The sequence below is a fragment of the Fulmarus glacialis genome, unplaced genomic scaffold (assembly GCF_000690835.1).
Source record: "Fulmarus glacialis isolate BGI_N327 unplaced genomic scaffold, ASM69083v1 scaffold43067, whole genome shotgun sequence".
NCBI lineage: Eukaryota > Metazoa > Chordata > Aves > Procellariiformes > Procellariidae > Fulmarus > Fulmarus glacialis.
In genome coordinates this window covers 36,928-53,585 of record NW_009223446.1, presented here as the reverse complement: position 1 = coordinate 53,585, position 16,658 = coordinate 36,928, and the positions used below count along the sequence as shown (strand labels likewise).

Here is a 16,658-nt window from a genome sequence, read left to right as displayed (position 1 = left end):
AATAGGTGTGGTCTGATATTTTTTACAGTAGTTCATTTATGGCATTTTATTAGGTCTCCCGGGCACTTTATTTGCACATTACATTTTGGTAGCTAACAGGACCGTGCAATTTGACTTCTATTTTTATGCCTAGCAAGTACAGAAATGTATAAATGTTAAAACAAACCTTTCTATTTCTAGCTTCTGTCAATGTCTGTAGTATGTGTTGGACTTAACATAAAATTTAAGAACTTCTATTTTTTAAGTTAGCTATGTATTTAAAACCACCTTTGAACATGAATCACGTATTAAGTGATGGTGTAATTAACTAATGTAGTTGATCAGACACCAGTTACTCAATTCAATCATTCTTTCCTCCTGCTTTGTGTTTTATAAGGATTTTGAACAGCAGCTCAAGATGAATGGCTATAAGAAAATCCAGACATATAGGCTCTGGTTTTGTCTGCCTTTGGTGTCTAAGAAAAAAGGCTCATATCATGATGTTGCTGACTTTTAGACATTGCTTTTACCTTTTACATTTGCTCTGACTTACCAAAATTAATAAGTATTTTTAAAAATTATTTGCATGTGGCTAAGTGCTATAGCTTCCAGTTCATAGGTATTGCATAGAAAAGGTGAATTTCTTAAAGTCAGTGGCAGGACTGGAACTCAAGACCTTCAGTTTCTCTCTTGAAGGAGGTTCCTGATTTAGCAGATCTTTTGATTCATAGGTTTGGGAATACTTCCTTGCTGGAGACTTAAACAAAACCAGAATGTCTTCAAAGGAATTGTGGCAAAGTGTCCCTGCTCACCACTTTGTCTGAAGTCTTCTCTGGTCCATCATGGACTTTTCTGGACCATTTACAAGCATAAAGAATGTAAAACATAGTTAGTTTGCCTCTCCAACCAAAACCCAATACTGTTCTAGTAATTAGATCTGACCCACAGAACTGATAAATGAATGTAAATTTGGAATCGGGCCTTTGGATCCGCTTCAAGCTCTTACCTCATGCATTGAGCATAAATTGCAGGGTTTACTGTTTTCATGCATGAGCGCCCAATTAGTTCACGCGTGAACACCCAATCAATTTATGCATGAGCGCCCAATCAGTTCATGCATGAGCACCCATTTAATTTACTAATGAACGCCCAGCTGGTTCACACATGAGCGCCCTATTAACTCATGTCTGAGCACCCAATGAGTCCACGCATGAGCACCCACTTAGCTCACGCCTGAGTACTGTGTTGGGCATATATGGCAGGTTTCAGTAGCCAGGGGCCACAGGTGTGGGAGGAGGTCAGAAGATGCTGGGTGCTGGTCACAACTGGCACAACTAGCTCTAAATGCGATGGAATACCCTATCGCTGAGTGTAACCCCACGGTGGAGACAAGGGAAGTTGACAGTAGGAAAGGGGCAGGATAGGTTTTTGGCTTAAGTTGAGCCTGGGAAAGGTGGTGGAAAGGTGTTCACTTAAATGTTTGTTTAATTGTTTATGTTTTCTTTCTTCTCACTCTGAATGAGTGATTAGAAGTTTGTGTTAATTGGCAATAAATTAAATTAAGTAAAAATTCCCCAAATCAAGACTGTTTTGCCTGCAACACCTGGCTGCAGTGCTAAGGAAAGGTAAAAGCTCTTTAAGTTACTGTAGGGATTAGTTTATAAAGAAATAAAAGCCTTAAATATAATTAATTAAAACCTATGCAGCTAAGTCCCTCTTTAAAAATATATTACAGGAGAACCAGAGGAAAAGCAGTGGAATCCCATTAAACAGATTACTTGAATTAGCGTTTGTGTATTTACTTTCTTTGTTAACAGTGCTGTGCAGTGTTCTGCTTTGTCTCGTACATTGTGATAGGTTACTTTTTTGTTTGCATTTTCCCTACTGCTCATTATTAATTACATTTTAATGTATTATGTTTTGGGAAGAAGCTGAGCCTAACCCATGCGTGCTTCACACAAATGAGTAGTCCTTACGTTCATAAGCTTCCCCACTGGCTTTGGTTACACAGATTACACGAGTAAAATGTACCCACTGGGAGTGGAAATTCACAGAATCAGAGCCAAGCCTGTTATACCTTTCTAGAATGTGAAGCCTTTGCATAAGAACCCCATTTATTCTCCAAGCTCTTTTCACAATTCTAACACGTATTTCTCCCACTTTTCCTTCCACAGCCAGAGCGGGATATGTTTGTCATTGCAGGGCTGAGACACAAATCTTAGCTGTTATTATAATCCATTGTAACTTTTTAACCACTGGCCCACATTGGAAGCCAATATGCACCCACATGGCACATTTTCTTAGTTATTTATAAAATGTTAGTAAGAAATGTCATTTTCACTAACAGAAGGGAAAAAAGTTCCTTCTTGTACTGGAATAGCTGACCTTATTACAAACAGATAAAGAATTTTTAGTACTTAGAAAACACTAATTAAATACTTGAGAAAAACCAGTCAATAATTTTTTTATTTTCTGTTGGTGAGAATTTTATTACAATGCAATAAAAATAGTATCTTATAAATCATTTATATAACATAGATTTGCTATAAGATGAACTAGTGAAACCATGATCAAGCAAAGATGTGTCTTTGGCACCCAGCCTGCTGTCTTAATGCTTCCCATAAACATCAAGACGTAAAATAGAGTATTCTGGCCTTGGTCAAAGGAATATCCAGAAACAGGGCCACAAGAAAGGTTATTTAACATCATTAAGGTTATTATTAGCAGGCGTAAAACGTAAAGGAGCCCACAGCTGTCTGGGAAGAAGCTTTACTGCAAATAAAATATTTGATTATTAAAAAATTCTCTGAAACAAGTATCATGAAGATTTATAGCCATGGAAGTTTCAAATGAGGATGTGCTCTCTAGGAATTGTCTAGGAATGCTCTTCTTGGTACTCTTCTTGGTACTGTTCTGACTGTTGTTCTGATGAGAGGCCCTTAAATCTCTGAACGTAGCTCTTTCACACTAAAACACAGCAGTGCTTTATTTACTTCAGGTGGACACAGTGCTGTTTGTTTGCATCTTTTTCATTCCTCTTCAGCCTTATTGATGTTTCTACTGACCCAGTACAAAGAGCTTTCAATAAGTTTACAGAAATAACTGAAATAATAGATAAGATCCAAAATAATGAACACTAGTATTTAAAGCAATTAGGAGCTCAGGTTTTAATTTAAGTAGTACCTAGATATCCTAGTCCCAGACCATGACTACGCTGTTTTAACTTCTGTGTTTGCACAGCAATATGCCTAAGTCCCTTAGGCATTGTAGTAAATCCCAGTTAGAGTCCCTAAACAAACAAACAAATGAAAAGTTCACCTGTCCCTTTTGTAAATGCTGTGGCTCGTATTATATTGTCCCTGTCTACACTCTTATTGAGCAGAATGCAACCAATTCCAGACGTTCTAAGTTAATGTGCATTTATGGATGGATTATACCCTTCACGCAAAAAAACAAATCCATGGGAACAAATACAAACTCCTCAATGCCAAACATTTGGTTTTTTGTAATGGAAGCGCTATGCTGGGATCTCTGTAAGTATTCCCTACAGCTGGTATGACTTGTCTTTCTCCTATCATTCTTTGGAGAATTTCCAAACATGAGAGGCATGAACAGAACCTGAACCCAAATCTGCAAAAATTGGGTTCCTTTCTTAATTCAGGCTGGAAAGAACAGTGCAAGGCAGCTAGGAGGAGCTGACCAAATACTGCAAAGAATGTTCTCCATCTGAGCTGGTGGTGCTGTCTACATCAAAAAAACCGATTCCTGCTTTTCACTAGTGTTCAATTCTCTTCACTTGTGTGATGCTTCTAAATATTTGTTTAAGTACTTTCATCCTGATTTTATTCACATGAATGGCAATGTTCAATATCCTTAAATCAAGCTGCTAAGACATCGTGAGTGTAAATTATTAAAATTATTTTGTTAAGATCAGCAGGCAGAAAAAGATGGTGTGAAGTAGTTTCTGGTGTTAGTGCTCTCTTTCAGTTTTACATTTCAAAGGAAGCTATTGAACAATGCAATTATTTGTTTGGAGGCCCTTGGAAACACAAGCTAAGATCACAGTGTCCTTAAGCCTAGGCCCTGGACATGGGGAGGAAGGGAAGGAGAGAGAATCTTTGCTGCTTAAGTCTGGGTTAAAAGCCATAGTGGCATAATGCTTTGCCCAAGATCACACAGCAAGTCAGTAGCAAATGCAAGAATAAAACCCAGAATCCCAGCTCAGTACTCTATTCTGTAGACCCCATCAACTTAGCAACAGAACTCATGCCCCTCGGTCTAATTAATCTACTCAGCAATTCAGTGAGTAATTTAAATGCAAGCAAAAACAAATGCCAAGAGAAGTGACAAATTCTACTGTGGCTCAGGCTATTTACTTGACTCAGGAGAAGGTGCTTTCCTGAATGAATCTACAATAGGGTCAGGAGGTGTTTTGTGCCTTCACTTTGTCTCTTGTCTGACTGTCAATCTCTCTGATAAGCTGTTTAAGGCATGCTCAGTATAACAGAAAGATAGCGAGTAGAAAAGAAACAGGTGAAAATAAACTTCTCCCTTTATTTTAAAGTGCATGAATTGAGTATTAAAAAAAAAAAAACTTGGCCACAAGTAAGTTACATAACTTAAGCCAGTCTAAAATTATGTGCCAGCAATTTACATGAGTTTTATGTAACTGTTTATACTGCTGTTTATTTAAAAATTACTACTTATCTTGGCGACCGCAGCAACACATCGTGCATTTGCTAGCTCTGGAATACAGGGCACCTTCATTAAAACACATAGTCACCAATATATTAAACACACAAAAAAACCCTGCTCTGACATAACGTGAAGTGTCAGATGGAAAGCCGCAACAGCAAAGACATTCAGCGTTCACGACAAAGCAGCCCTTTGGGGTGTTCAGAACAGGACTGGAACATGCTCCATCCTTAATTCACCCAACAGCTTTCAAGTCCTTTACAGCACAGTGGTACAGTCTACAAGACCAGCTCCTGTTCCTGGGCTCTTATAAAGGACCCTCTTCATCTTCAGGTTTTTACACTTGAGCATTTTTATATTCAACTTTTAAAGTGCTGAGGTTAGCTAGCCTTTTGTTCTTTCTTAAAGTCCCAAGTACTTTATAGTTACACAAATGGTTGATATTTTTTGTTTACTACCAGAGCAGTCTCTCCCAGCACTCTCTCTCAGAAAGTAGGCAAAGATTTAGCAAAATCTTCATGATGGGTTGCTCATGCACAAAGTTACATAATTTTTAGAGCCAGGTTAATCACAGGGGTAAGACCATGGCTGTGTAGCTTTCTATTGGTACCAGAAAGAGCTATATATATCCCACATAGCCAAAAAGTGTGAGCAACACTGGCCTAATAAATGTAATATAGATCATAGGAGCTTGTCCCTTGTTGTTTTGGGGCCTGCTGAGTGAACAAAATGCTCTACCTCTCCTTGCCTTGTTTTTCCCATCTATAAAACAGGGACACTAGTGTTCGGTTTAAAACCCAATGATTGAGTATAGTAGAATATTATGTATTATTTTTAGACGACCATTATGGTAGAAAGCTGAAATCTGGCAATGTATAACAGAAGATACAAATTTAAGTGATAAATGAGTTAAGTTGATTTGAATTTCTTTAAAACTGTGTCATGTCATTCTCTTCTCACTTGAATCAGTAAAATAATGGGGAAAAAAAGTTTGTTAAAATCAAAAGTAAGCAAAAAATTCTAAAATTTGTAATTAGTTTCTCTATGACAGATATCATGAGTCAGAGAATGACATTCTGTCAAAAATAGCAATGCTTCAGTGTATCCTGTTGATATGTTTTCAGCAGTACTTTGAAACAAGGGGAAAAAGAAGGCACTATTCCAACATAGCTGTTCAAAAAATATTTTTTTTTCAGTTATGGAAATTTTTATTGAAACTGGGGGGCAGGGTTTTTTCCAAACATGAGGTTTTAAAATATATATATTTGAAAATTGAATTTTGAGTAACTTTGTATACATCATTTTTCTAGGTAAATATCCTTTAAAAGGGGGGGTTCTCAATCATAATGATAACCATAACCTGATCCACAAGCTAATATCATATTCCTGTGTTTTCAATTTCATGGGTCTCAGCCATCACAGGGTAAGCTAAAAAAGTAAGGGCAAAATGCTGGCATTACTTGGCTGTATAATGAGAAGAACAGCTGAGCCTCAGCCTAGAAGCCAGTGAAGACTCGGCTGGTTGAGGGGGTCAGAGGGGTACACAGCTCTCCTCAGTACCTCGTGAAAGGACTAGCAAACTCGGTCGCTCTCCCTAGCGAGTAGTTGTCCTTCAAGGGACTGGGAGATCACTGTGTCAGCCAGCAAGTGGATGAGGGCGTTTGCCCTGCACATGGGGTTTCACTAACAACATGAGTTGGGGCAACAGTTTGCCCTAGAACATCAGAGCAAAGCTGTGATTTATTATTTCAAAACCCACTTCCTCAGCTGTTCCTGAGACAGCTTTAAAGGCAATGTCCGCCTTTTCTCCCCTTGGTAACTCAGCTTCTTTCTCTGAACTCAATGGTCCTTGATTATTTCTAAGAACTGCCATGCTGTTGCTAGTCAGAATACTAGTATCATGATGTTCCTGCTGTACATATGCTTGCAAACATATAGGGTTGCAATCCTGCTTAGATTAAGGCAGTTAATTCCTCTTCAGGCAGTGTGTTAGGATCTCTAAATATTAGGAGCACTTTTCTAAATGCCGGAATACAAGTGGAAGGGTTGAGAACGAGACCCACATCAAGAATAGGGCTGCAATGTTTATTTGTGTAAGGTACCCAAATTTAAATATGCCTCTTGAACTACCAGTTTACATTTGGGCAGTCTCCAGCCCATAGAACAGCTAAAAATTTGGGAAGCTCAAAAGCAGCTTAAAGCTGCTTATTTCACCCTTGGCTTCTGTTTTGTGCTGCCTAAAGTGCAGCCTTACCAGCCCCCCGCAAAGCACACGCAGTCATGCCTGGGGATTTCAATGAAGACAGGATTTGTAGGCAGAATCTGTCTTGAGTGACACTATCTTGCTTTACATTAATCTTTGAAAACAAAAATGGTATCTGAAAGGACTGCAAGCCTGTTGATATCATGTTCAGCAGTTCGAACAGGGTTTCTCCAGTTTATACTTCTGGAAAACAGACAACATGTCTAAGTTCGCAGCATGTATACAATGTCCTCAATTATTTAATACAGTGGAGTTATAAACCCTGAAAATCATGGTTTACAATGGAAACTCTGACAGGCCATCAAGTTCAATGGTACTTATAAGTATTCCTATAATTAAGTTGTCAACAAAAACCTACAATATGGTACCGTAACAGTCTCTACATTTTCATACTAATGTACAGAGATAGCTTCCACTAAAGGTGGCAGTAATTAGGTATTTAAAACCCATGGAAAACTAGAAAAATATACACTGAAAAAGTTCAAAGACAATAGACAAAACCAATGTTCTTTTCATTGCAGCAAATACAAAAATGTTGCAGAACATGCTGTGCATTCACAAACTGCAATCACAGAAAAGGAACAATTAGGAGAGAAAGGAAAAATCTATTGCTATTGATACTTGGCTATTTTAGAAAAATGTGTTGGCAGGTAAATGTTGTATATGCTATGCAAAAAATTCTGTGAAGCCTTTTTCTTTTAACATGAAAATACCAGTATGACGCAGCCAGAAGATGAAAATTCCACATGCTGAAATTAAAATGCCTATACCCTCTGATCTAATCTAAATTATTGACTCCAATACTAATAAATGTGCAAATAAAGTATCTATAAACAATTTTGTGACTCTTAAAGGGAAAGCTTTGGGTTGAATTCTCTACTTTGGTGTAAATCCAGAAAATCGATGGGTTTTCCCATGTCTACAGTAGAATAATTTGAGAGATTAATTTCACTATGTTTTTGATAGGTTTTTCTGGAAGTTTGAGTCTGAAGTACAAACTACTAAATCCCAGAGGTATGACTCCGGGATTAACCTTAACTCTAATCATGGTACCTGTCATTAATAAAATATCATTTAAGATAAAGAGGCTGTTTTCCTACCTGCAGCCATCAGTTCCCCACTTGCATATATTCTTTTTTTGAAATCATCTAGTAGCTTTTCAGACCATGAAAAGTAATACTATTTTACGTGCACATTCATTTTTGCAAGTACTGAGGAAGAGTACTGACAGCAGGACTACTAATTTCATAACCCCTTAAGCAGGAATATGTGTCGTCTGTACAAGTTGATGGGAGCACTTTGGTGAAGGTACCCATTGTAATTTAGGCTGCAGGATGGGTTGGGAGGGATGTGTCAGCCTAGCGCCACTTATTAATTTCAAAAATGGATACAACTTAATAGGTCCTTGTGGAGCTCTGTAATTTCAGTGACCACAGCAACATCAGGCTTGGACAAGAGAGCCAGAACCCACTGAAACCAATGAAGAGACTCTAGTGAGTGCCGGATCTAATCCAAGGAGCATATTTCTATACAAATTAGCCAAGGCTAGGTGATGAGAGTTTTGTGGACCTGTGGAGCCAAAAGGACTCTTTGCCCATGCCTACCTATGCAGATCCAATTGCAAAACAGTACTTTTTGTTGGTTTCGATGTATAAACTGCCAAATGGCATTAGCCGGTCCAAATCCTCTACCTACTCTTTTCCACTACTTCTCTTTCTGTAAAAGGAAATTGTTTAAATGAGAGCAAATGTTGACTGAATGTAATTTGTATTGCAGTGTATTTTTAAGCATTCTTTCCTGAAAAGCTTTTGAGCAATATTTTGCTTTTCTCTCTCATACACAGAGATATAATTTAATTATTTTGTGAAGTTTTGCTAAACACTATTGTTAAACGTGACTTTTAGTATCCACATGGAAGGGGAAACTGCTAGGAGAAAAGTTAACCTGTGAGTGATTCAAGTACTTTGATTTCTTTGCTTGGACTGGTATCTGATTTGATTTTCTCCTGCTATTTGTTTCCTAGTGGAATGGAGTTGTTCAGAAGACTTTTCTCCTTTGGTTGGTGAAATAATTATGGATAATCTTCAGTCTTTGAGGTGCACCATCACGGGTCTCAGAACAGTAAGTGCCAAATGACTGATGTAGATCTTGATGTCCCCTGCCGCCCCAGTGACAAAGACACTGATAATTTGCATCCATGCCTGTTGGCAATAACTGTAGAGTGCCTTTCTTCTACCAACAAGTTCCAGTCATGAAGCATAATATGTCTGGTATCCATAATCCAAAAGTCACAAAGGAATAGACAGGCAGCATGAATTGTTTTATAAGTTGTCCTGCTTAGGGGAGATCAGAAAAGACTGGAGTGAAAGCTGCTGTTTTCTGGATCACAGGATAGTCTTAGTGCAGATCAAAGGCTCATGAAAGATCTCATCCTGACTCTGAAGACCAATAGCTAAAATAACAGTTCGTTCTCTTCTACTTCTTCTAGGAACACACACACCAACACGTTGATGGCAATCATTTTCATTTTTGTTATTTATTCTTGTATAAATGTTTTCCACTGATAAGAACTGGTTCAGCAATGCAGAAAATTGATGAATATTCATATGGATTTTTAAGCAGAATAATTTTGACCATGTGTCTGAAAGTCTTTTTCCTACAGACTGTTCAGGACCATTTGTGCAAGCAAATTTTGATTCACAAAATACTTGATGAAAATAAAGCTTGCTCAAAATACAACTATTTCCACTGGAAACATCATCAGAAGGGCCCAATTCAGCATCCACTGAGCTGGAGCCTTTCCACTGAATTCACTGCACACTGAATCAGGCCTACGAAGTTATAGTAGGGGGAGGTATGCATGTGACCCTTGGCCAGTGCCCCAAAACATGGACTCTCAGAATGAGACAATTAACTTTAAAGAGTAAGCAATGGGCACAATATAAAACTCTCTACATAGAATAGAAAAAAATATTGGTTTTTTCTAGCCTTTTATCTGAAGAAATCTTTGATTTGAAGCACACTGTCTTCCAGAGAGCTGAGCCACAATATGCGTTTACTCTGTTTCTCATTTTCTAACAATAAAACAGAGTAACTGTTCTTAAGTTAAAATCAAGCAAGCTTGCACAGTCACTTCCATAGGCACATGTAAGAACAGTGCTTATAGTGTGTTTGTCCATACTCTCCAAAGTATATAACATATTTAAATTAAAAGTTAGTCTTTCAGAAGTGCTAGATTTATGCATCAAAATCAGTGATAAAGGTCTGACTGATTTCAGTGGCAGCCAAATGAAGCTTCTTCCATTGCTGTGCTGGTAGAGAGATTCTGTTAAATACATCAGGAAAAAGAGGAGTCCCTATTCCTGAAGTCTGATTGTAAGAGTTCCCAAGTTCCCAGGGTTCGGCTTTGATAGAAGAGATTGCGGTTTGTCAGTTGGAATTGGTGTGTTCTGTTAAGCCTCAGCAAATCACCTGTCCTGAAATCTTTGTGCTATGTTTCAATCTGTCATGGTGCATCAGTTGATGCCACTGAAAGCTATTTAAGTTTTCCAAAGAAAACATCTTTGGGAGGGACTGCTTTCCGGTTATTACAGCCAAGATTTCGAGTCAAGTGACAGTTTTGACTCCAGTTGTTTCCATTTGCAGGGCCAGAGGTATTATGTCCATGTTTCATCATACAACATGAGAGGATGGGGACCTCCACGCAAATCTACTCCTGAATATGCTTCTCCTTCAAGTAAGTTGAGTTTGTCCACCCTCCTAGTTTGATTAGTGATGTTGCTTTGTATGAATTTCTCCCTCTTCAAAGAACAGAAAAAGACAAATATTCTGGAGTTCGTGATTTAATTGCCTCGTCATCTGGGAAATAAATAAATAAATAAATAAAACTCAACTCCTTCCACCCCCAAAAATAAGCAAAGTAATCATGTATGTATATTTATTTGCCTTATCTTTTATTATTTTCCAGTCCTTTGACAGAACATTGTCATCTAGTCACTAACACTTAAGAAAAATGAGGAATATTTTGACCTTCATTTCTCTTAATAGAGTTCTGCTATATGGAACCTCATTTGTCAGTACATGAATGGATTAAAACCGGAATCTGCACTGCTAGAACCAAAACACTTATATGTATCATATGTAGTTTTGTATTCTGCTTTGTAGCATTATAGATCCCATTCACTGGATCATTCTTAGAGCATTCTGTATGTAAAATACTCTAGTGTGGACACTCACGTTGATAGGATCTAGTCCGTAAGCACTAAAATGTTCCAGCCATGTCCAAAAGCATTTCTTCCTTTTCAAACCTATGACAGGTTTTCTCAGACTCCATTAGGATTACGATTTTTCATTTGTAATTTTTAATCTGTTGTAATCACATTGTATTGTTAGGTGCTTTTCCAGACTTAGTGTTCACTGCCAAACTGGCTCAGCATATTGCAGTTTCCCTTCTATTGATTAACGCAGTAAAGTGAGACTTTTCATTTTATTGCATTAGCACTTGTTTTTATTAGGCTAATGTAAGAATTTAATAACCTTGCATGCTAATGTGAGAAAATAAAGCAAGCTGTACCTACTCTCAGTCATAATGGAGAGGGTTGGATAAATGAGGCTCTTGCGGTACCACTGTCCCATTTTGCTTCAATTTTACTCTTTTTTACCCCAGAATAAAACCAGAACTAGGCTAAAGAAATATTCTGTTTGAGAACAAAAATGTGCTACGATCGTGGGACAAAATTCTACTCTTGGCTACGTGGATAACTCACTACTATGGAGTTGTTTTAAATAACTTAGTGACATGCAATTACCTTACTATAGCCAGGTATAACTATGCAGGATTTGGCCCCACAAACCAAAAATTTACATCAGCTGAGAAACAGACTCTTTTACAGTAACTGCTAGTTATTCAGCTAAATATCTTCCTGGCAAGATAGGTGGCATTTAAGACTGTAGCTTTTTACGATATGAACTTTTGCTTCGAACATATTGCATTGTCTTCCCTGTCTATTTCTTGTCCACTGTTATTAACCTTCTGAAATCTGACAATATGTGCCAGTTCCAAAGCTTTGGGATGTAAGAGAAGTTTTCCTGCAGATTTCAGTGGGTCAACACAAAAACTATGCAAAGAATTAAGTTCATTTCCCATGTTTAGTGTCTCAGGGATTCTGGACTTTAGAGTAGCAGAAAGTCCTAGACTTGCTGCCATTAGGGCTATGTTGTCATGTGCAGCTGCTCAGAACTCAGTGAAGTCCCTGCTTCCAGCAGGGAGAGCGGTACCATCCATGAAGTGCCTGGGACAATCATTGTGGGGGTGTTTCTCTGAAAGGCAGCCAAGGTAACGATAGGAGTCTTTTGGATTTCCCTGTAGGAGAGCAGGAGCACCACTTGATATATATGGGATTTTTTGTGAGTTTATGGCAAAGAGAAGTGTTCCTTCATGGCTATATATGTATGTTTTCTTTGTTGATGAACACAGAAGCATTAGGCAGACTCAGCTCACTGTATATAGATAGCTGGCAAGAATGTGGTACTTTCATTAAGTATCCTTAGTGATGCATGCTTAAGCTTTATAGCAAGTGAGACCATCACAGCCTAAACGTAAATTCTTCCATTAAGTAATACTAACATCAGAATTTTAGCTTGAGAGACAAGATGCTATTTACCACAGCAGTTACTGGGGGCAGAACTTCTTTATCCACATGACTGCCTTCACCACTGGTTTTGAAAACTAGCAGATTTGTGCTTGGCAAGAAGGCAGCAACCTGAAATTACACCAGTGTTGCATAACAAAATATGGCCCTAAGCTAAAAATTAAATGTGAATACATTAATACTCTACAAAGCTGCCTGTAACGGCAGACAGAAGAATATGCAAAGGAAATGAAAGCTTCAGGGCTTAATCCTGATCCATTCCAATCCCAGAGTATCAAAGGTTAGTGACATCCTTGGAGATGCATCCATGTAGCATGACAGTGAATGCTTGCCACTGTCCTCCTGTTTCCCCCACATACACACGAGCAGCCTGGAAAGTGGTGGCCAATGTTGTGCAGCTGGTCTGTGAAATCTTAGTAGATAGTAACATTCCTAGGCTTATTCATTAGCATGTAAGTGATGGACAATGAGGGAAGCTGGTCTGATTTCCGTGTCATTTTTAAGGTAGTCAGCAATCTGGAGGCTCAAAAAGTTTGGAAACCACTGGGATAGAGAAATCATGAGGTTGTTCGAAACTCTACCAGTTTGATGACACCAAAGCACTTTGAGATTGGTGAGTTTCAGTTGGTTCCTCTTGGCTGCTCACAGTAGATCTAAGAACTGACGTCCCCACCCAGAGCTATAAATGCAGCTGGCACTTGATCTCTGCAATAGCATACAACATGCAGCATAGCCACTCTGCAGCTGTTACAACTGCCCACAGGCTATCAGGATAGCAAATGTCTCTTTCCACCCTTTCATGGGGCTTACTCTAGCTGCTATACTAAATGGCAGCAAATACATATTTATATCCCTGGCATAGTGAGCCTATTGGAAGGAATGCTTGACTCCAAACTTGCACTGGAAACTAGATCTGTATATTTAGTGAGTGAGCAAACTGTTTGTTGGTGGCTGTGAATATATACATGGCCAGCAAGATGGAAGCATGTCTCCCTTGCAGACAGATCTCTTAATACCTTGATCGACCATTACTTTGAGTCAGGAAACTGGTGCAATACTTTTTTCTCATTATAATGAAAGTATGAAAATAGTCAAGTCTGGAATTAAAAAGCTCCTCTCTGATACACAGAATTTTATCCCCCTATTTGTGATGAGATTGCCTGTTTTTTAAAATCAACACTGAGATTGTAGCTAGCAGCAAATGAGTGAAAACAAAGTCTTTTGTAGGTTGAAGGTATGTGGGACAGAAACCGCAGCTTCTTGCCTCACGAGTGCAGTGCTGAGCAGACCGTAGACTCTAGGGCAGGAATTGTCAGCGTTTGCTCAGGCCTCTGCTGGGAGCAGATTTTCAGAAGTGATTTTACTCAGAGCATGTTTCTCTGGCTACGGAGCTAGCTCCGGATGTAGGAAGATGTTCATTCTCTGCTTTGCAATTGGTTTCCTATATAACTGTAGAAGAGTCATTTAGCCTCCTGGTGTCTCAACAAAACGCAGAAGGAGCAGTAGTGTGATCTTCGTGAGGTACGGAGAGTGTCAGTATGGTACAGCAGCTGAGAGCAGCTCTGACAGTGCAGCAACAGAGGCCATTTATGTACTGAAGAGAAATAGCCATTGTCTAGTCAGTCACTACAGGAGCTTCTAGGAGCTGATTGTGAGCTCTTTGTTAATAATCATTATGATTAATTACCTAATTGGCACAAGACAAAGGAAACTTACTGTACAAGTAACAACAGAAGACTTAAAAACAACTGCCATTTTTTCCTGTGTGCCCAGATGTAAAACTCGTCTAAAGCCAAGAAGTACCAGAGGCAAGAAAATATTTTAAAACCCTCTCCGGCTCCTTTGTGTTTCATTTCTGTTTATTTCCTTTGTTCAATAGACTGGAAAGACTGCAGTGGAAGAGAACCTCGGCACAGGGGACACACTGAGGCCCTGGAACGTCTCCTTCAGCAGGTTCGAGCAACTCATCAGCATTATAATTGCAGAGGTAAGGATAAATATCTATGTGGTAGGGCACCAGCTGAAGCCTCTGTGGCGCCTGTAATTTTAGCAGTTTTCTAACTAGGTCATACCTTCTCATTCATCAGGAAAAGAAAGATATTAATATTGGCCCATCTGGAATCACTTTAGCGCACTATCTTGCTCTTAACCCTTGAAATTAGTTGGATGAAAACATCTGAAGGCTAGAATGCACACAACCACAGACACACCCTTTGTACTCTCTGTACCCTACACACCTATTGATTTGTTTTTTCCTACAAATCAGTTTCACGCAGGATTCCACTAAAACGTTTCAAGGATCTCTCTCTTTTATTTTTTCATATAAAGAAATACTTCGGAGAGTTAACAACTGTTTTGGATCAAAAGAGGGGACTTGGCTGCCTCCAAATGGAAGACACTAAATACTCTAGTGGATGTGATGCCAATCTATAATGAAAAATACTTGCACAATGCAGTGGGAAGATAAGATTGCTACATTTTCAAATAGAATGGATCAAAACTAGGAGTTCGAATCTCAGCCAGCTCTTTGCTCGTCATTCATGAGAAACAGCCTGTGCCTTTAATAGCTCAAGAGCCAAGGCAACAGCTTGGCATTCTTTTTAAAGCATATATAAAAACTCCTGTTCTATACGGGTTGTTGAAAAGTACTATTTATTTTCTTAAAATAAACTTCTAACTGGAATAATGCTTCATTGCAAAGGAACTTATTTTAAACTGAAAAGTTGAACTACCATGAAGTTTTCATTTTTCTTACCTAGTATGACTGTTATGTCAAGCTGCATCAATTGATTTAAAATCATAGAAATACTTAGGGCTAAAATCATCTGGCTGAAATGGAAAGATGCGGCCTTTGTTCTTTACGTGCAAATATGTCACTATCATGATGATCCACAGTCTGCCACAACCCACTGTAACCATAGCAACTTAAACTATTCAGCTATGTTGCTTGGAAAGGGAAAGGAGATATTGCAAGAAAATGTTGTTTCTCTAATTAAAATTCATACAAGCATTATCACTTGCAGGTGGTCTTGGTACTCAAAATACAGATGATGTATTCTATCTCTTACATAGCTTTTTCATGCTATTAAAGAAGTCTTTTTTCCATGGTACAGTTCTTCCTTTCTGAAGTTAGTGGATATCTTGGGTCTTTCAGGCCACCTTCCTAGTCAACAGGGAATAAGTGATGGAATATCTGAGAATATTCTTAGCAGAAATTGTTTTACTGACATACCAGTCCAGAACAGAAGCAGTTTTAAACAACATGCAGAAAATCCCTCCCTTTGAGAATCTGACACCCATGCCTGGTTCTTATAAAATTCCACTGTTCCAGAAATTAACCCCAGTCGCAAAGCAAAGCACAGACAACTCTGTGTTGATTTCCTAATTCCTCTTCCTTAAATAATAAATAACAATACAGAAAATCTGTTTATCTCAGAACATTTTCTTGCATGTCTGAAAGAGGATCTGGGAGCTTACATGTGGCAGTACTACACTGTGGAGTCAGCTTGAGCAACACCCTTGCCTCCAACCAAATAAAAATATCATAATTGCTTGTAATGCTAGCATTACACAGTAGTAGTTTTTGGATAAATCAGGATTGTAACATAATAGGACAGCCTTTGGAACTTGCCTTAAATATATGACTGATGTCAATCCCTTGTATTTCAGTAATTTAGTAAAGAATCAAGACAAAGAGTTTGCAGAAAAAAGTAAGAATTACTACATGACTTTGACTCTGAAATTTGATTCTGGTATTTATCTTTGACTCTGAAATTTTATTCTGGTATTTATCAACCTCAGTGAAATCTGAGGAGTTTGATCAAGGATCTGAGATAAGCTACTGTATATGACTGAAAAGCTCAAATAATGGCTTTCACTTCATATAATACAAAGGCCTGAGCTAGATCCTTAATTAATGTAAATTAGCATGATTCGACTGACATGGATCGAAGTCAGCATGGATATGCTGTTATACATAAGCTGAGGATCTGCCCACCCATTTATCCATTCTTTACCATGCTTCTCTTTACCACACTCTTCTTTGATTATACATTAATATTGTAACCTCT

At 38.4% G+C, this 16,658-nt stretch overlaps 1 protein-coding gene across 1 annotated transcript in view; it reads left to right on the top strand.

The window, feature by feature from the left end:
* The window catches only part of ANKFN1 (ankyrin-repeat and fibronectin type III domain containing 1), a gene marked incomplete at its 5' end in the record, with an annotated part of 59,482 nt that overhangs the window by 26,390 nt on the left and 16,434 nt on the right, over positions 1-16,658 (top strand). Inside the window, 3 exon segments of the mRNA XM_009581798.1 lie at positions 8,961-9,058; positions 10,583-10,673; positions 14,468-14,575. Coding sequence (XP_009580093.1) covers positions 8,961-9,058; positions 10,583-10,673; positions 14,468-14,575 — 297 coding nt within the window.